A 21,940-nucleotide genomic window follows, 5' to 3' on the forward strand; every position below is an offset into this window, starting at 1 on the left:
CTGATGACAGAAGATGAGGTCAATAATGTGGCATGCAGACTCTGCACACCAAATGCCAACTTTCTCATTATGCAGAGGTGTTTCGTGGAAGTTATGCGGATTCTCCGTTGCCCAGAACCTGTGACTCTTATGAGTTGACATAACGACTCAAGTGAAACCAGGCTTCATCTGATGTAAAGAACAGTCCATGACCAAGCTATTCATTGTTGTCTCAGTGAACAGCCACTCACAAAGCTGGAGGTGTTGAGGAGCACCTGCTGGAGTACTCGTATTCGTCTGCGTGATCGATGTGATATTCCGGTCTCCAGCGGCAGGCGTCGGGTTGATTTGGTAGGACTCTGCATTTTCTGGTGAACTGCAGCCACATTTTCTGATGTGCGGGTACGTCTCGGAATGTTTTCTGACATGTTCAAAACAGGTCCTGTCTGAAGCCATTATCGGAATAAGCATTTCATGGCACAATTTTCTGGCACTTTGATACCATTAAACTTCTCAACAAACAACTGACCACAGCGTTTCCACAACTTCGTTGTCACGTTACTTTTCAAACTAATACAGGCTACTCCATTGTGAGTACCATCGTCTCCTTTACACTGCTCCGCTCACACTAACAGCGCGCACTACGCTCTGAACCGGTGTGGATCACGTGACGGGCATACATGTGGTGTGAGCGTCACGGAGTGAGGTCCAATCGTATTCATTCGTCCCGGTCACTTCGAGTTGCCCCACCCTATACTAGACAGTTTTTTCTTGTTTTTGTCCATGTTACTCCTACCCAAAAATGGAAAGCAAAGAGCCTGCAGTAGAAGAGATATAGTTCACAGTATCCAAGATGAAGAAGTGCTCATAGCTCTTAAGGTACGCATTATAGAACCCACGTTCACTAGACGTTTCTCGATCAAATGATCGTTCCTGTCATATCCCTGAATACTGACCTTTCGTCCTGATATAACCTCTATTTTCAGTTCCACTCGCTCGTGTAGAACCATGATTATAAAATAAGCATCATAATTTGTCGGATTGTCAAATCCTACTGACGTTACAAAGTACGTATGTATTAAACTGCAACTGTCATGTGCAGTTTCTTCGCATCTGGCAGTAAAATTACAATGATTTTTATGTTTCATTTCTTTAGGATGAAAATGGCTGAATCATAGGTCATATACTTTAGGTGCATATTGATGAGCAGTAATACTATAACATACTGCGATTTTACGTAACATAAATTTCCATTTTTTTCAATCTGTCACATTAAAATGTTTGCAAGTTTCTTGCGATTACGATGCTTGTGACGTACAATGGCATCATTTTAAAAGCTTCTCCTTTCTATGCTTTTCTTCAGACTGCAGTCATCAATAATGGTCAGAATAGTGAATATATTATACATTAACAGATACATTTTCATTGTTTTTCTCGAATATGTGCACCTATTTCAGTTCAGTATGTAAAGATATTTTTGCAAAATTTAGTGCTTAGAGCAAAATGTGTAAAATAATCTTCAACTAAAGGATTGAATATTGACGTTTACCGAGAAAGTTTATTCAGTTAGGTAGATAATGCGAGGACTCAATACACAGATCAATCAAAGCAACATGGTGCCCTCTATAAAACACGGTAAATTTGCATCATCGGTAAAAAACACCAAGTTGCTCACAATCGTGGATGAAGTAAGGACGTAAGGTTACGGTCATTTTCATTTGCTGAGAAGGGAAGACAGGCGAAGTCAGCAGCTAGATAATGCGCTGTGCGCAGAAAAAAAGGATGGATAATTATTCTACGTGTAGTAATATATTCTAGATTACAGGTACAACGCTCAATAGCTATATTCTTCATCTTCTCCTTTTTCGTTATACTTTTTTCGTTTCTCATTGTAGTTGACATTGTTATAAGAGCCACAGCAATGTTAGTGCCAGTTGATGGTCGATTGCTCCTTCTGAAGGAAGGAACGGAATCTGTGCATCCCATCTGCGTGCGTCTAGGGTAACCCTCATGTTCAAGCGTGATAAGTTTTCTAAATGTTTGCGGAGAGGGAGTCTTATGCAGGGCATGGGAACCAGATCGGTATTCACCTGGCTGAATGTGGGAAACCGCCTAAAAACCACATCTAGGCTGGAGGTTTCACTAGCCCTCGTCGCCGCGCCTCCCTGAATCCCGGAAGCGCGGCATTATCGCGCTCAGCTATCCTGGTGGGATCTCAACAGTTTCGTTATGATACTGTAAATGTAGGGTGACTTTAACTGCGTTGTGAAGATACAACATATCGATTGTAGATGTGGCACAGATGCCATACTTGTAACATACATAAGATATTGATTGTAACTGTAACAGCTACTGAAATTTATGAAAATGCTTAGTTGCAGCAATATTACGCTAAGTCTCACTCTCAGAAGACGGATCCACGCCTGTCACCTGATACAGGGAGAAAAAAGAGAGAGAGGGGGAGAGAGAGAGAGAGAGAGAGAGAGAGAGAGAGGAGGGAGAGAGAGAAAGAAAGAGAGAGAGAGAGAGAGAGAGAGAGAGAGAGAGAGAGAGGAAGAGGAGGAGGAGGAGGAGGAGAAGGAGACTGCAACACGCACACACAGGAACGAATGGTGAATGCGAATATTTTACCGGTTGCAAACTGCATCCCAAATAATTACTTGGAAAGTAAATAGTCCACGTGCACACCTGCAGATAAGCGAAATCCTTTACAGACTGTGATACTGCAGCTCCTCCCCTTAACTATGAGCACTTGGTGCGAGGCCTACGAGGAAGTCAGGTCGGGGCGCGTATGCCACAGCACGTGACACTTAGAGAACTTAAACGAGTGCCAGCGACCGTTTCTAGCGAGGAGCGAGTAAGTATTCCAAACGAATTTAATAGTTCTTGACAACGTGTTGAGAGGCATACAGTTCTCAATAGCACATGACAAAATTAAAGCTTTTAGTGGCTACCTTTTCAATTAAATATTGATTTCTCGTGGGTCCCGCACGGAGCCGGCTGATAAGCCGACTAGAGTGACGTCACAAGCCCGTTGCTGGGCCCACATGTCTCGTTGGTGCCGACTGGGTGGGAATGACGTCACGTTGTGACGTGTTTTGCGATAAGATGTATCAGAAAATAAAAACGGCTGTACGAATGAACTACCATATTCAGCTGAAATCCGCAATAATTTTTACAACTGCGAGAATGTATGACACCTTTGACTGTTGCATTAGTTTGTGAAAAAGTCGATGCGAGTGATAACAGGATGAACGAAAGATTTTTGCTGATATAGACATTAACTAGCACAGACGTTTTAGGAATTTTAGAAGAGAGAACCAGTATTGGCAACCATTAAGGATGGTTTTCCCTTTAAAGCATTTTCATTAAATATAAGGAGATTGTAATGAAAGAAGTCTTTCAAGAAAACAGCTATATGATTTTCTGAATACATTTCAAGTTATTTAAAGGTACAAATTTACTTTATTTCCTTTTCCATATATTGAATTATGTGGATATGAAATGTCGGAGACTGTGATTTTGTTCCTGAAGTAACTCCTGTACGGAACCTGTTTATACGGTTAAGTCACTGAATGCTCAATTTCACCCACGATCTGCATTGAACCTACATTAAGAGCTAGGTCATTTTAGCAACATTTTACGGACCTGTCATAGCACTACTGACGCGATCCGCTGTTTCTCTCCGGGGGAATAAGTTTTCTTACAGCCGACCGTGAACTACGAGAGCTGAGGCGAACGGAGCCACGAGATCAACGGAGACTGAGCTTAAAGTACAAGTAGCAAATACTTGGTTCTATAAAAATGCATAATAATAATTGAAATCAGATACTGAGTCATTTGAAGAGCTTCGAAATAATGTTTCTAACCATAGTAATTAATGCCAGCTAACTTTCTTTGCGCATGAGTACATCGTAATCACAATTCTAAATAAATTAACTCTTTGGTGTTTTCCTACCTTAGATAATAATAAATTAAATAAATGAATCAATAAATAACTAAATAATTAAAAATTAGAATAATCATCAACTAGTTGACTTGCTGTCGCTTTGAATGAGTTTATAGATATATACATATACACACACACATATATTATAGCGAGTATTTATAATCACACTTTTTCAAATTAATTATATTGTATTACTAACTTACGAAATCTAGTCTATCGTCTGGAAGTGATTCCTCGAGCAATCAATCGAGGTTGGGGACATTGCCCTCACCAAGTCTCGAAGCCAGGGTCTCGAGGTCCAAATAGGAAACTAAGGTCCAATTCTTTACTAGTACCTACTCCGATTCAATAATGTTTACAACATACTTCTACGTTAGCTGACGACATGTCGGCAATAAGGATATGCACTTACAGAGCGGCTCGAGCGGCCAGCGGGCCGTGTACTGGGGCGTGCCATCCTTGCCGAAGCGCGTGTAGTACTTCTCGATGGTGTAGCGGTTGGGCGCGGGCCTCACTCGCCGATCCACCAAGGGCGGCTTGGGTCGCATCGTGTAGTTGGGCGCGCGGTACTTGGTGGGGTCATGGCCCTCGTAGCCCACAGTCGACGGCAGCCTCACCGCCGCCGGCCCGGGGCCTGCAAATAAACTAATAGTTATTTCCATTTCCCAGGAAGCAGAGCAGTCTCCTCTCCGAGAAACCAATTCTCGGATATGCAACCGGGTGGGTGTATTTGGCTGACACAATAATTCGAAGACTGTCAGCTGCTACTGAAATATAAAAGGGATTTAACAGCCTTATATATCGCCCCCCCCCCTCCCCCTTCTACAAGGTAGTCAGCAATGGGTCCACTCCCAGCGGCTCGTGAGTGTCCGCCGCTGAAAGCGATTCGAGGGTTGATGGTCTGTGTGAGATTCAACCGCACACCGCCTCTGCTCTCGTCGCAGTCGGAGTGCAGACTCCCACGTCTTGATGAAGTAGCATCCCGCCACCTTGTCAACGATGTTTTATATCTGCTTTATGTCGACATCCTCCTTTACAACATTTTCTCAGAAAAATGGCACCTAAACCATGATTCGAGCGTTTCATATCATCTCAGGAAGGTATGAGAGTCTGCATTTAACCTGTTTGGGAAGCAGGGGCAGTGTGACATCGAATCTAATACACAGTCCTCAGAGACCAAGATGAACTCTGGAATAGTCTCGTGGATGGAAACGATGGACGCACCCTGGGGAATCTCGTGGGGATCTCGAGGTCTGTGTGAGATACTACCACACACCGCCTCTGCTCTCGACCACACACCACCTCTGCTCTCATCGCAAGCGGAGTGCAGACTCCCACGTCTTGATGAAGTAGCATCCCGCCACCTTGTCAACGAGGTTTTATATCTGTCTTATGTCGACACCCTCCTTTCACCTACACCATAATTCGAGCGTTTCTAACTATCTCATGAAGGTATGAGAGTCTGCACTTAACCTTTTAGTGGAGCAGAGGCAGTGTGACATCGAATCTAATACACAGTCCTCGGAGACCAAGATGAACTCTGGAATAGTCTCGTGGATGGAAACGATGGACGCGACCTGGGGAATCTCGTGGGGATCTACAAAAAGGCTTGATCTTATTTTAAATTCCTTTTGAGGGTTTGTAAATAGGTTATTAACAATGCAGACAAAAGGAGCAATGTTTTAGTACAGAGTATTTCATTTAAGAGTAACGATACGTGCACAGAAAACAACACAGGCGTTAGAATAGGCCTATAGGCAGCAATCTAAATTCCATATTGTTATTTATCGATGAACAGTATTAAGTGTATAGTACATAGAACTAGTGTTCAGAGACGGGCGGGAAATCCTCGTACTCAGGCAACCTTGTTCGGTATCAGATTTATTCCGTAAATTCGTATCAATGTTACTTCTCATCAGTTGTAGCAATCATCTGTTGGGATTCATGTTTACGTTTTTTCCCAGTCGCAATCGAGTTTTAATTTGTAGCCATGGAAGATGTAAGCAGTCATAGTTACTTTATTGAGGAGCGCTTAGTGACAAATGTGTGGGTGCACTAACAACACATACGGCATACAATGAAACATATTATGGGAGTATGTGAGCTACCGCCCATTTGGCCTTCCGAAATGCCTCCACGAAAGAAGAAGAAGTAAATATTCCAGAATTCGAATCAAGAACAGCTGCCACCGTGAATAACATAGAAGTAAATATCCTCGAAGTAGTAAAGCGACTTAAATCACTTAATAAAAGCAAGTCTTCTGGTCCAGACTGTATACCAATTAGGTTCCTTTCAGAGTATGCTGATGCATTAGCTCCACACTTAACAATCATATACAACCGTTCGCTCGACGGAAGATCCGTACCCAAAGACTGGAACGTTGCACAGGTCACATCAATATTCAAGAAAGTTAGTAGGAGTAATCCACTAAATTACAGGCCCATATCATTAACGTCGATATGCAGCAGGATTCTGGGACACGTATTGTGTTCGAACATTATGAATTACCTAGAAGAAAACGGTATATCGACACACAGTCAACATGGATTTAGAAAACATCGTCCTTGTGAAACACAACTAGCTCTTTATTAGCATGAAGTGTTGAGTGCTATTGACAAGGGATTTCAGATTGATTCCGTATTTATGGATTTCCGGAAGGCTTTTGACACTGTACCACACAAGCGGCTCGTAGTGAAATTGCGTCCTTATGGAATATCGTCTCAGTTATGTGACTGGATTTGTGATTTCCTGTCAGAGAGGACACAGTTCGTAGTAACTGACGTAAAGTCATCGAGTAAAACAGAAGTGATTTCAGGCGTTCCCCAAGGTTTTGTTATAGGCCCTTTGCTGGTCCTTATCTATATAAACGATTTGGTACAAACAATCGTTGTTGGACTAAGAAAAGCCTACCTATCATAGTTTAGGCGATGTGAGCTCATAAACAATGAGATACGTGAAAAACTTCCGCATCATGCATGACGTCTAAATATGTTATTCCAGTGCTACGAACTATATTAGGAATAAATTTTGCAGATGTTATCCACATATGCCGCTAAATGCACCTCAAAATTATATCCTGCTGCCACAAATAGTTGAGCAGATACTATGTCGAAATCATGCCCCCCTCCCCCTGGATGTGTGAAAAACTGTCACATTATGCATGACATTGAAATTCATTACTTCTTTGCTACTAGCTCTATTCGCAACGTATTTCACAGCCAGTATCCACATGGTGCTGAATGCACCTACCCAAAAATAATTCAAGAGATGTGACATCATATACACACAGCTGCGCGAAAAAATGCCGCATCATGGATGAAGTTTTAATACATTTATTCTTTACTACTAAGGTACTCCTAAAGTTGAATCAACTTAAGGAAATTCCTGACAGCTGGCAGATCTTTCGCTAACTTTCAGCTGCCAAGCGCAAACGGTTGTAGGCGAAACCGATAGCCCAGTCTATAGAGCTACTCGTAAAATGAAGAGGCGTTGCCATAGAGACGTTTTCGAAATCGCGTTGTACACATGCGAAGCAGCTGCGCGCAGTGAACCGAAACTGTCCGGACCTTTGTTCGGTTGTTTCATAATTTCAGACGTGTTTTCACTAATAGATGGAGATGAAATTTTTTCGATATTACACTACAAATAGAAAATTGGCAAAACGAATACCTGAGCAACGCGCGGTTTGTCAGCTAGTGTTGCAATAAATGTTCAAAATGAGCACCATTAACTTCAAATCAGAACCAATATCGACGTAGGAGGGCGTCGCGTGTTCAGTAGAAAATGTGATGCATGTACTGTTTGTGTGTGACCGCTGCAAGATTTCTTGTAACCAATTCTTCTTCTGACTCGACAATGGCAGAACACACTTCAGTGTTCATGTAGCCCTAGAGAAATGAGTCTAGTTGGGTGCATGTCTCTCAGTTCTCTTCCTGTGTAGCGTTCCATGTTACGTACTGCGACATCAAGCAGGCACTAAAGCGCTATGAGCTGTTTACTTGCTGCTTACTGACGTCAAGACATCTCAACACTACATACCTCAAATCAACTTTGGTGTAACGACGTTTGAAGAAGGTACTTTTTGTTTGGCCCCTTCGCTACGGCCGAGGGGCGTTTCAAAAGTCCGTGCAAAAATAAAAACTACTTACGTGTTTGGGGTAAACCTTTCTTTATTTTTCTACATAGTCTCCTTTTAGACTTATACATTTCGTCCAACGCTGTCCTAATTAGTTGATCCCTTCCGAATAATTGGAATTGTCCAAGTCTGCAAAATAGCTATTAACTGTTGCAATCACCTCCTTGTTTGAATAAAATCTTTGTCCCGCCAGCCATTTGTTCAAATTGGGGAATAAATAGTAGTCCGAGGGAGCCAAGTTTGGAGAATAGGGGGATGTGAAACTAGTTGGAATCCTATTTCCATTTTTCCATTACTTTTGCGACCACAACTGCTGAGGTGTGTGCTGGTGCACTCTCGACTTTTTTGCGGTCCAATCGCCGGCGATTTTCTTGCATCTCGGTTTTCAAACGGTCCAATAACGATGAATAATATGTACCTGTAATAGTTTTACCCTTTTCCAGATAGTCGATGAGGATTATCCCTTGCGAATCCCAAAAGACAGTCGCCATAACCTTTCCAGTCGAAGGAATGGTCTTCGCCTTTTATGGTGCTGATACTCCCTTGGTAACCCATTGTTAAGATTGTTGTTTGGTCTCAGGAGTGTAGTATTGTATCCATGTTTCATCCACAGTGACGAAGCGACGCTTAAAGTCCTGTGGATTCTTCCTGAACAGCTGCAAACCATCCTTGGAACATTTCACACGATTCCTCTTTTGGTTAAGCGTGAGCAATCGCGGAACCCATCTTGCGGATAGCTTTCTCATGTCCAAATGTTAATGCAAAATAGTATATACCCGTTCATTCGAAATGCCCACAGCACAAGTAATCTCATGCACCTTAACTCTTCTGTCATCCAGCACCATATCATGGATTTTATCAACGATTTCTGGAGTCGTAACCTACACAGGGCGCCCAGAACGTTCAGCATCACTTCTGCCCATATGGCCACTCCGAAACTTTTGAAATCACTTACAAACTGTTCTAGTCTCCTGAGGCGTTTTGCCTTTCATAAAGTAATTTTTAATCACCACACGAAATTTTGACAATCACTCGACTTCCTTGATTCACAAGAATGACATACACAAAGAAGTAGACCAATATGGCTGAAACGTTTTGTGCGTTCTTTCCAATGATGCTACTAACTAAACATGATCTCGATACGCGCCGGCCCGCATCTCGTGGTCGTGCGGTAGCGTTCTCGCTTCCCACGCCCGGGTTCCCGGGTTCGATTCCCGGCGGGGTCAGGGATTTTCTCTGCCTCGTGATGGCTGGGTGTTGTGTGCTGTCTTTAGGTTAGTTAGGTTTAAGTAGTTCTAAGTTCTAGGGGACTGATGACCATAGATGTTGAGTCCCATAGTGCTCAGAGCCATTTGAACCATTTGATACGCGCCGGTGCTGTCATCTCTCGAACTTTGCACGGACTTTTCAAACGCCCCTCGTACACTTGATTACTGTCTCTTTGAACGTCTTGTATGCAGAGGTCGTCGAGATCGAAGGATTGTGGAGGATATAATAAGGTGAGGTAGTAAGATGCGTCACTTTGGTAGTCAAGTTATCAACTACGTTCTCTATAAGGCTCCTGAAACCATTGTAGTACGATTCTGGTCTTTTGACACGGACAGTTATCCTGACGGAAGATGCCATCGCCGTCGGCGAATTTATCGACCATGAAGGAATCCAGGTAATTCGCAATAATGTTCGTGTAGTCCACAATTGTCACGGTGTTTTCGATTACTATCACAGGTCCCATGAAAGTCCAGGTGAATGTCCCTCACAGCACAATACTCCCCCCCCTCCCCCCCTCCCCCCCTCCCTCCCCCCCTTCCAACAGCTTGTGTCTGTGACGCAATGCATTTTTCAAGCAGACGTCCGCTTGGATGTCGACGTATTCGAACAAGAAAATCGACATACAAGAAACGTGATAATTTGACCAGATGAAATTTCATTGATCCACGAACGCAACTCGATAATCCTGTATCATCTGCACTCGTAACAGACAATATCGTTGTGTCAACATGGCCCATGTAGTCGTCTGTTGCGGACCCCATGATCAACAATATTCGCTGAACGGTGTGCTCCCAGAAAGTTGTGCCTGAACCGGCATTGTATTATGTCGTCAGATCTGCAGCAGATCGCTTTACAGAGCGGTGCCTCCGACGTCCACATTCCGTCATTAGGCGTGGACGTCCACCACCTCGTCGCCGACTCATGGTCTCATTGCCCTTCGAAAACTTTCCGTATATGATCACGACAGAAGCTCGCGAACAGCCGGCCAGCATCACCGCTTCCGAGATGCTCATTCTCAAGCACCGACTCATAACGGTCTGCCCTTTGTCAATGTGGCTTATGGCAGTGAATTTTGCGATTTGCGGCCCTTAGTGTCACTAGAAAGAATCCCCATACGTCTCTGCTACACTTATATACACTGAGATGACAAAGGTCTTGCGATACCTCCTCATGTCGTGTTGGACCTACTTCTGACCAACGTAATGCAGCAACTCGACGTGGCACGGATTCAACAAGTCGTTGGAAGTCCTCTGCGGAAATACTGAGTCATGCTGCCTGTACATCCTTCCATAATAGCGAAAGTGTTCGTGGTGCAGGATTCACCTCTCGATTATGTCCCACAAACGTTCGATGAGATTCATATCGGTCGATCCGTGTGGCCAACTCATTTGTTAGAATTGCCCAGAATGTCCTCTGACCATCGCGAGCAGCTGTGGCTCATCGTTGTTTGAGAACATGAACTCCATGAATGGCTGCAAACGGTCTCCATTTAGCCGAACATAACCATTCCAGGTCAATGATCTGTTTATTTGCCCCTAGGACCCAGTTCATTTCACGTAAACACAACCCACACCATTATGGAGCCATCACCAGCTTGCGTCCATAGCTTCGTGGGGTCTGCCCCACATTTGAACCCCACCATCAGCTCTTAGCAACTGAAAGCGGGTCTCATCTGTGCAGACCACGGTTTTCCAGCGTTCTAGGGTCCAACCGATATGGACACGAGCCCAGGAGAAGCGCTGCAGGCGATGTCGTGCTATTAGCAAAGACACTCAACTCAGTCGCCTGCTGTCATAGCCCATTATCGCATAATTCCGCTGCACTGTCCTAACGGATACGCCATAACCCATTAACACGTAATTTTGCAGCACTGTCCTAAAGGATAAGTTTCTCGTACGTTCCATATTGATTTCTGCGGTTATTTCACACAGTGCTGCTTGTCTGTCAGCACTGACAACTCTACGCAAACGCCGCTGCTCTCGGTCGTTAAATGAAGGCCGTCGGCCACTGCGTTGTCCGTGGTGAGAAGCACGGCCTGAGATTTGGTAGTCTTGGTACATTCTTGGCGTTGTGGAACTCGAAATATTGAATTCCATGACGATTTTCGAAATGGGATATCCCATGCATCCAGTTCCAACTAACATTCCGCGGTCAGAGTCTGTTAATACCTGTCTGGTAGCCATAATCAGGTCGGAAACCTTTTCACATGAATCACTTGAGTACAAATGACAATTCCGCCTATGTACTGCCCTTTTATACCTTATGGATACGATATTACAGCCATCTGTATATGTGCATATCGCTATCCTATGACTTTCGTCACCTCAGTATAGTATACCTAGCGCCTCGCGTTTCCTTAACGCCAACACATGAAATTCAGTATCGCGCTGATTAGTGTATGACTCTAAGGTTTGATTCCTATTTAAACTCGGTGAAATATCATATGGTTTACTATTTTCTTTGACTTACTGCAGGAAGAAAGCAGCAAATATCTCTTATCGCTCAAGATTGGCCAGTATAACGGAAAACATACCGAAACATAGCAACATAAATCCGGAATGAGAGGACTTTTAAGAATAGCGTAACAAAGTTATCACACGAAACTCTAGGAAAGGTGAAATGATATAAAAATAGCGAATTAAAAATTTGTAACCAAGATACTGATAGCTTTTGAAGTAAAGGAAGCATCTTGTCTTCGAGTGTTGCAAAACCCAACGAATGAAAACGAAAGTAGCCATAAAAGAAAAATAACCAAAGCGAGAAGAAATAAGGACTATTAAAAGACAGACTTGAGTCAAACACGTGAATCACATACAGGGTGTTTAAAAAATATATCTCACATTCAAGTAGGACAGCTATAATCAAACCTAGAAAAAGTCCTATAAACATATGTCCGAAACCAAATAATTGTTGAGGTATGGGCCACTTTGTCCTACGGTAGCTATCTACCTATTGACACTACAAGAGGTGCTCCTTGTGGTTGCTGTGCACTCTTAAGGTGCGTTTACACCTGTGCGCCTTGCGGCTCTTCGTCTTGCGGCTGTAGCTCGCCTCACACGGGAGTAGAGGCACGCGTGTAAGTGCACGCCTCTTCCTCCACATGTGCGTGTGTGTGATTCCATTCACACCTGTGTTCACACTGGGTGTATCTTCTTCCGTGTGGGGCAAGCTACACCCCGCACGCCGATGAGCCGCAAGGTGTTGTAAGTAGGCTATTTAGGTTTTTATGCTGGTAATGCCACGTATCGCATATATATATATATATATATATATATATATATATATATATATATATATATTTTCTAACTACTGAAGGCACTAACTACTGATAGGCATACTTAGCAAATGAAAGATTTTGATAGAGAACAAACAATGTATTTACCTTAATAGTGTTCAAAAGTCATTTTATATATATATATATATATATATATATATATATATATAATGACTTTTGAACACTATTAAGGTAATATATATATATATATAATGACTTTTGAACACTATTAAGGTAAATACATTGTTTGTTCTCTATCAAAATCTTTCATTTGCTAAGTATGCCTATCAGTAGTTAATGCCTTCAGTAGTTAGAATCTTTTATTTAGCTGGCAGTATTGGCGCTCGCTGTTTTGCAGTAGTTCGAGTAACGAAGATTTTTGTGAGGTAAGTGATTCATGAAAGGTATAGGTTATTGCTAGTCAGGGCCATTCTTTTGTAGGGATTATTGAAAGTCAGATTGCGTTGCGCTAAAAATATTGTGTGTCAGTTCAGTGTTGATCAGAATAAGTAAAGAACGAAATGTCTTGAGTACGTTCAGTTCTGCTCAGCTGTTTAAAAAATCAAATAACGTAAGGGGTCTATCAGCACAGTAATTGATAAACTTTTCTAAGGGGACGTTTCAGTGTACAGGTGTAAACACATCTTTACACATCCTTCAGCCCTCCTTTTGAATTATGGACTCATGGGAAGGTTTACACACTTGTATAACACGTGCACATTGCCAGTGCGCGTAGAATACACCAGTGCCTTTAAAAATTTCCGTAGCCAACGATACAATCAGGTGACCGGGGGGCCACGCTACTAGATGTCAACCGCTACTTAAACGTTTATGTTACGTACTGTAGTACGAGGCGAAAAAAATCGTGTAGCGCCCCGTCGTGCAATAAATCACATCCGTTGTCTTTCTGTAAGGGTAGCTTTCTCCAATAGCGGCGAATTTTGTGGGTCAGAAACTGGTAACAAACGTGGTGTTGTGGTTTTCGTTGCTGACTTTCGATCACGGGGCTCCGGGTTCAGTTCCCAGCCAGGTCGGTGATTTTTTTCGAGTGGGAGCGGTGTGTGTGCGTGTGTTGTCACCGTCGTGGAAGTCGCCGAAGTGGCGTCAAATAGAAAGACTTGCATCAGGCGGGTGAAATTCCCCGAAGGGGATTCCAGACCAGATATGTCATTGAATATTTTACTTTTTTTGTTATAAGCAACACCTGCTTATTTGTGTGCGCGGACCAGTGAGTCTGTCCCCTAAAATTCCCGCCACGCACAGAATTAAGTCGGACCGGATAGTTTGCTTCCATGATCGCTCGAGAATTTGCATCTGCCCGTACGAAGTTATTGTGGTAATTTATTATCTCATTCTGTGTGAATCCTGCGTAGTCCGTAAATGAAGTTCCAACTGTGAACTGCGTATCTACATCGCTCTCGCTTAGAATCCATTGGCAGAACTATAGTCTGGCAGGGTGGTTTTGCGCTCTGAGACTGCACTGTAAAAGAATGGATACAACAGCCATACTGGCCGTGCAGAGCTGACCACTCACGACTATGTTTTGTGCATTTATAAGCTCCAGTTCTTCGCACAGTTGTTTCAGGATCATCATCTACTCGTCGACTCGCTCCTTCATATCCGGCGTGTGAGCTGCGCTAGGTTTATCGCGATTGTTCTTGTCGCTAATGATTACGCGCCTACGAGCTAGAATAACCTGTTCAAAATCTTTGTCAGAACGTGTGCGTGGCTGAGGATGGTGTTCGGCGTACACGGCACGTCCTTGTCGATTAACGCCGTTAGCTAAATCACAGCAGAATACCGCTTGGAGCAATAGATCGGCGTTTCATCATTTACATTGTTCACACTCCATAGAATTACTAATGTTGTTCTCACGCCAGCACAGCATCAGAACGATACGTACGGAATGGCTGATACTGTAGTATTTACTATGTATGACAACAGCATCACAGTGTCTGCGACCTTTAAACCAAATCTTTTGAAGGTACAGGGGTTGGACAAAAATGTGGAAACACCACCAGAAATGTATGCTTGAACATGAACACAGATGCTAACTAAGCCTGCAGGTTACACTGTTGTGTTTGATCACGAACGGCATCCGTGCAATGTCCTCAATACTTTGAAAGTGTTAGTCGTGGTGTGAATAGTGTTCAGTTTAGTTGTGAGTGCATTATGCTCGTGTGATGGGAGCTTCAGTAATCAAGGGTGCCGAAGTGTTTGGTGTTTCAAGAGCACTATGTAGAAGGTTCGCACCGCGTACAGAGAAAACGGAAAAGCATCATCCGCTAAGACGCAACGCGGACGAAAGAATGTGCTGAGTGATCGTCGCGGAAGGTCGTAGAAAGAGGACTGTGGCGAAAAATAAGAGGACGATAGCCGCAACAGTTACTGCAGAACTGAGTGTCGCACTCCCGAACCCTCTCAGCACCAATACAACACAAAGTTGGGAATTGCTGGGCAAGATGGAATTCCAAAACCATTAATCAGTGACGTCAATGCCTGTAACAGGAAAACATGGCACCGGAGCCATAAAACTTTTACTATGGAGCAGTGGAAGAATGTCACTGTGCCGGACGAGTCTTGTTTCACACTGTTCCCAAATTTTGGCTTAGTTTACGTCCCAAGGGTGAAACATGGCGGGGGTTTGGTGATGATATGGGAAACGCTATTTTGGTATTCCAAGGGCCCTATGGTTACTCTGCAAGGTCGCATTACTGGCAAGGATTATATGACCGTTTTGGCTGATTAGGTCCCTCCCATTGCACGATGTTTGTTCTTCAATGGTGATGCTGTGTACCAAGACCACAAGGTCTCTCTCCACACAGCTCGCATTATCCAGAATTGGTTTTGTGATGACTAAGATGAGTTGCCGCATTTACCCTAGAAATCACAGTCGCGAGATCACAATATTATTGAGGACTTTGTGACCTATTTGGAGAGATGGGTGTCCGATCGCTGTTCATCTCCATCCTCGTTACCTGAACGGGACGCTATTTTGCAGGAAGAACTATATAAGATTCCACTGAAAATCGTACAAGACCTGTGTTTATCGATTCCGAGACGACTGGAAGCAGTTTCGAGTAGCTACCAGCTGTTTTTCTATCCCGTATTAGGCATGGTTGAGTTTTTGGTTTTTTCGTATTTTTGTCCACCTCCTGTATGTAGCCGATACTTTCATAGCATACTTTCATAGTGTGCCGTCACTGAGAAGATAAATTAATGGGGTATTGACATCACCTTCATTCCACTCATAAGAGCATTAGCCTCACTATGGACAAATGGTTCTTCGACTTTCTTGGGTGTCTTGGTTAGACGAAAGAATAATGTCTCTCTGAAGCATTCAGTTTATCGTACATCCATTCGTACCAGTTTGTATTTGCAATCGTAAAGTTGTCATCATTCGTCGCAAACTATGAGTGTGCTTAAAACACTTGGACACACAGGTCACATAGTCTTCGATCCAGTGAATTTGCCTGAGAGGTCAGCCCCCTAAACACAGTACTCAGAGAAAATGGATATTCTAACCAGCAGATTGACAGACCACTCTAATTAAGGATAGGCAACGGCCTTGCCGTGGTGGATACACCGGTTCCCGTCAGATCACCGAAGTTAAGCGCTGTCGGGCGTGGCCGACACTTGGATGGGTGACCACCTGGGCCGCCATGCGCTGTTGCCATTTTTCGGGGTGCACTCAGCCTCGTGATCCCAACTGAGGAGCTACTCGACCGAATAGTAGCGGCTCCGGTCAAAGACAACCATTATAACGACTGGGAGAGCGGTGTGCTGACCACACGTCCCTCCTATCCGCATCCTCTGCTGAGGATGATACGGCGGTCGGATGGTCCTGATGGGCCACTTGTGGCCTGAAGACGGAGTGCAAATTAAAGACAAAAAACAGGAAGTGGATAAAGAGGCCATTTGTTGTTGTTGTTGTGGTCTTCAGTCCTGAGACTGGTTTGATGCAGCTCTCCATGCTACTCTATCCTGTGCAAGCTTCTTCATCTCCCAGTACCTACTGCAACCTACATCCTTCTGAATCTGCTTAGTGTATTCATCTCTTGGTCTCCCCCTACGATTTTTACCCTCCACGCTGCCCTCCAATACTAAACTGGTGATCCCTTGATGAAAAAAAAGAGGCCAGTATGCCGGCAAAATCCCTAGCTTTTCTTCCGTTTATTGGAAATATTTAATTCAAGATAACAAGGATCCTCCAGAAATCTCAAGTTAAAGTGGTTTTCCGCCTACCATCTAAAATGTCAGAACTCCTGGGATCAGTGACGAATGATTTTTTAGCTGCAGAAGGCTGGAGTCTACAAAATAACTTGACAATGTCGTTCGGCTTACACACATCAAACCACATGCTCTACGAAAGACCACCAAACTGAACTTCAAAGCTGTATTCATCTTATGGAACCAAACCAATCTGTTGTTGCTGAACACTGTATCTCCACCGGATATTCAATGGAGTATGATAAAACAGTAATTTTGACCACAGCAACTTCATTTTGGGACTCCATTATTAAAGAACGCGTGGAAACACGCACTGAAGAACATCAGAAGAATTGTGATAACGGCTAAGAGTTGGATAATGTGTGGAACTCCATCACTTCCACGGTTTGCTCCAGACATAGAAGACAGAGTACACTCACGGCAACGGCGAACGACAACCCACAGGAGAACTGAGTTCCGCAATTCCACCAGCGAGGGCGCTGCCCACCGGGTTGTGTGGTCAGCCACCAATGTCTTAATGGAAGCGAGAAATGCATATAACGCGCTAATAAACTACGGGATGGGGAAAGTCTTCTTCAGTCTTCGATGGCTCATCTGAGAACGAATGGCAGGTGCCCAGTCGAAATAACGTGGGTTGTAGTTAACGACGATCTCAGCAAGCCCAAAACTTGAGCAAACTGCACCACAGTCGGAGGACTAAGTACAGAGACAAACACGGTCAGTAAGGAATCAGCAGTGAACGTGAACAAGAAGACAGGTTCACCGACTACTGACAGTTGTGAATACAAGTAAAACTGCCCATATTATCAGCAAATATTTGTTTCCGAAATTTTTTTTTCTACTTTTGACCAGTACCCTTTCTTGCAGGATCTCCATGGGAAACAGGAGAGAGGATACAGAACATGTAAGTTATTGATCATCTAGGAGAAGAATAACATCACCTGGAGTCCCATGTCTGCAAAAGAATGGTTACAATACTTCACTGATCTCTGAACTAATAAGAATTAAAAGGGTCATTCCATGACAAATCATCCAGGCCAGGGACCGATGGCCCTAGCAGTCTGGTCCCTTCAATCCCACAAACCAACCAACCATCCAGGCCATGACACCCATTATCTAGTTGTGAACTGGGATTTTGTATACTGCTTTTGTATCTAATATCATGAACTTCTACCAAGTTTTATTGCTTTGTTTGGTAGCGGTTACTGAAAGTGTGATGCAATGCGTTACTTCAAAGCAAACTGTAAAAATTCGAAAATTGGCTGCAGTTTTTAAACAACAAATGGTATGCTGACAGTTTTTTCCCTCAATATTCTTTCTGACATGCAGTTTCTGAAAACATGTTTGAATTGTCCAGTCAATTTTTTGATAATTAATTTTATTTAATTTTATTGTTGAATTAGAAAAAATATTTTGGACAATTTCCCCCCCCCCCCTCCGGAAAACAAAGAAAAAATTAGAAAGTGATCTATAAATAATAAAGTCTTATCACACAAAAAATCAGTATTGTGAAATGAATGGCACTGGGAAAAAAATTATACATATATATATATATATATATATATATATATATACACAAACGAACACAAACATACACACAAAATTCAAGCTTTCGCAACAAACTGTTGCCTCATCAGGAAAGAGGGAAGGAGAGGGAAAGACGAAAGGATGTGGGTTTTAAGGGAGAGGGTAAGGAGTCATTCCAGTCCCGGGAGCGGAAAGACTTACCTTAGGGGGAAAAAAGGACGGGTACACACTCGCACACACACACATATCCATCCACACATATACAGACACAAGCAGACATATTAAAAGACAAAGAGTTTGGGCAGAGATGTCAGTCGACGCAGAAGTGCAGAGGCAAAGATGTTGTTGAATGACAGGTGAGGTATGAGTGGCGGCAACTTGAAATTAGCGGAGATTGAGGCCTGGTGGATAACGGGAAGAGAGGATATATTGAAGAGCAAGTTCCCATCTCCGGAGTTCGGATAGGTTGGTATTAGTAGGAAGTATCCAGATAACCCGGACGGTGTAACACTGCGCCAAGATGTGCTGGTCATGCACCAAGGCATGTTTAGCCACAGGGTGATCCTCATTACCAACAAACACTGTCTGCCTGTGTCCATTCATGCGAATGGACAGTTTGTTGCTGGTCATTCCCACATAGAATGCATCACAGTGTAGGCAGGTCAGTTGGTAGATCACGTGGGTGCTTTCACACGTGGCTCTGCCTTTGATTGTGTACACCTTCCGGGTTACAGGACTGGAGTAGGTGGTGGTGGGAGGGTGCATGGGACAGGTTTTACACCGGGGGCGGTTACAAGGGTAGGAGCCAGAGGGTAGGGAAGGTGGTTTGGGGATTTCATGGGGATGAACTAAGAGGTTACGTAGGTTAGGTGGACGGCGGAAAGACACTCTTGGTGGAGTGGGGAGGATTTCATGAAGGATGGATCTCATTTCAGGGCAGGATTTGAGGAAGGAAGAGATCCATCCTTCATGAAATCCTCCCCACTCCACCAAGAGTGTCTTTCCGCCGTCCACCTAACCTACGTAACCTCTTAGTTCATCCCCATGAAATCCCCAAACCACCTTCCCTACCCTCTGGCTCCTACCCTTGTAACCGCCCCCGGTGTAAAACCTGTCCCATGCACCCTCCCACCACCACCTACTCCAGTCCTGTAACCCGGAAGGTGTACACAATCAAAGGCAGAGCCACGTGTGAAAGCACCCACGTGATCTACCAACTGACCTGCCTACACTGTGATGCATTCTATGTGGGAATGACCAGCAACAAACTGTCCATTCGCATGAATGGACACAGGCAGACAGTGTTTGTTGGTAATGAGGATCACCCTGTGGCTAAACATGCCTTGGTGCATGACCAGCACATCTTGGCGCAGTGTTACACCGTCCGGGTTATCTGGATACTTCCTACTAATACCAACCTATCCGAACTCCGGAGATGGGAACTTGCTCTTCAATATATCCTCTCTTCCCGTTATCCACCAGGCCTCAATCTCCGCTAATTTCAAGTTGCCGCCACTCATACCTCACCTGTCATTCAACAACATCTTTGCCTCTGCACTTCTGCGTCGACTGACATCTCTGCCCAAACTCTTTGTCTTTTAATATGTCTGCTTGTGTCTGTATATGTGTGGATGGATATGTGTGTGTGTGCGAGTGTGTACCCGTCCTTTTTTCCCCCTAAGGTAAGTCTTTCCGCTCCCGGGACTGGAATGACTCCTTACCCTCTCCCTTAAAACCCACATCCTTTCGTCTTTCCCTCTCCTTCCCTCTTTCCTGATGAGGCAACAGTTTGTTGCGAAAGCTTGAATTTTGTGTGTATGTTTGTGTTCGTTTGTGTGTCTGTCGACCTGCCAGCACTTTCATTTGGTAAGTCACATCATCTTTGTTTTTAGATATATTTTTCCTTCGTGGAATGTTTCCTTCTATTATAACCATATATATATATATATATATATATATATATATATATATATATATATATATATATATCCTGAAGGGAAATACATTTCCTACCCAAGAGACATTAACAACATGAGTCAACATTAACAATATCCAAATTGAACAAAAATTGTAATATATGAAACAAAATTACACATTATAAAACATAGGGCAACTTTTACAGTACATGACATATGAACACTTTCTTACCTCTGCCATAACCAAATTAACTCAATGTAAAAATACATTGCGTTTTGTTCATAATATTTAAGCATTTTTCAAAAGCCAATATTGTCAACACTGCACAAAATGCTGGTGCTGCAATCTGCATTCAAGTTGATTCGGAACTACACATGTGACGAGACACTTTGATGCTTAGATAATAATTTTTTGTATGAGAACCACTTTTCTTCCACCAACTTTGGGGACTCTTTGCCCAGAGAATAAGTACGGCCTGTTGCTGTGGTGATATCAACTTCACACATAATATGAGAGAAAGAAACATCACAAACATCATTATCGGGCGAATAGAAGGATGGGAATGGTCTATGAGGATGTTTAAACCTTACTGTAATATATCCTTCTTCACAATTCATCTTCTCAACAATTCCCAAATACCAAGAAGAGTCTTATGCAGATGCAACATAGGAGTTGGGCTGCACAGTGCATTCTCGCATTAGTGGCAGAAGTCCATCTGTGAAATCATACACGATATTAAAATGCATATAACAGCTCAGCACTTTTGCTCCAATCTTGGTTGGTGATATTGGTACAATGTGATGCATAGATTCTGTTCCAGGAATTGTTTTTGCACTTTTGAAGCGCAGAGATAGATAATTTCTGACTTGTACCATTTCATCTTTTGAAACAAAGAGAACTGAAATGCCTCGCAGGTTTTCGAGACAGAATTCAAATACCTGTTAAGCTGTAAGTATTTGGTGTTTATAAATTATTTACAAATTTGTTTTTGTGACAAGTCTTTTAACAGTTCCACCAATACCATCTCAGGGAGATTTGCCATGGCTGGTAGCAAAGAAGGACCAGCTGCACTTTATGTTGAAGGCGCGTACAAGGTAGCAGATATTTCTGAAATTTTTACAATTTTTATATTGTGCAGTACAACCATCAGTGAAATATTCAACACACGCAAGATGAATTTCTGGAAATTCACACTTTAAAAAATTCAATAGTCTTCTGAGCCTGGTACACCAAGACAACATCATGTTGTAGATCATCAGAAAAAATACAAGTTCTTTTTGCATGTAACTGTTTGTCCTTTTTGCAATATGTATGGAAAGTGTGAAGAGTGCATCTGCCATTGTTCCAATGGTACCCCTGTACTTCATCTTGAGCAACAAAATTGAGATTTTCACTGAAATCCATTAAAATTAACACTGATCCTTCATCAAGTGTTTCCTTCTTCATTTTCAGATAATCAGAATGTGATTGAGAAATTAAAGAGTGTGGAGTGAGTTTTTCAATTTTCTTAATTAGTGTGTCAAAGAAGTCTGTTAGAGAAGTGATTTGAACACTTAACGTAATTTTATCAGTTGATACCCACTGACTGTACTGAACCATCTCATCAGGATCATAGTCTTCTATTTCATTTTCTAAGTGGGTTTGAAGCAATGAACTGGTG

At 43.0% G+C, this 21,940-nt stretch overlaps 1 protein-coding gene and 1 pseudogene across 1 annotated transcript in view; one reads left to right on the forward strand and one right to left on the reverse strand.

Moving 5' to 3' along the window:
- Positions 1–4,590, reverse strand: part of LOC126188472 (outer dense fiber protein 3-like protein 2) — a 35,759-nt gene extending 31,169 nt beyond the window's left edge. Inside the window, exon 1 of the mRNA XM_049930076.1 lies at positions 4,341–4,590. Coding sequence (XP_049786033.1) covers positions 4,341–4,590 — 250 coding nt within the window. The remainder of the gene's footprint in view (positions 1–4,340) is intronic.
- Positions 4,591–16,164: 11,574 nt separating this feature from the next.
- LOC126189871 (5S ribosomal RNA) lies at positions 16,165–16,282 on the forward strand (annotated as a pseudogene).
- Positions 16,283–21,940: the final 5,658 nt, after the last annotated feature.

Source organism: Schistocerca cancellata, chromosome 5, assembly GCF_023864275.1.
Source record: "Schistocerca cancellata isolate TAMUIC-IGC-003103 chromosome 5, iqSchCanc2.1, whole genome shotgun sequence".
Taxonomy (NCBI): Eukaryota; Metazoa; Arthropoda; class Insecta; order Orthoptera; family Acrididae; genus Schistocerca; species Schistocerca cancellata.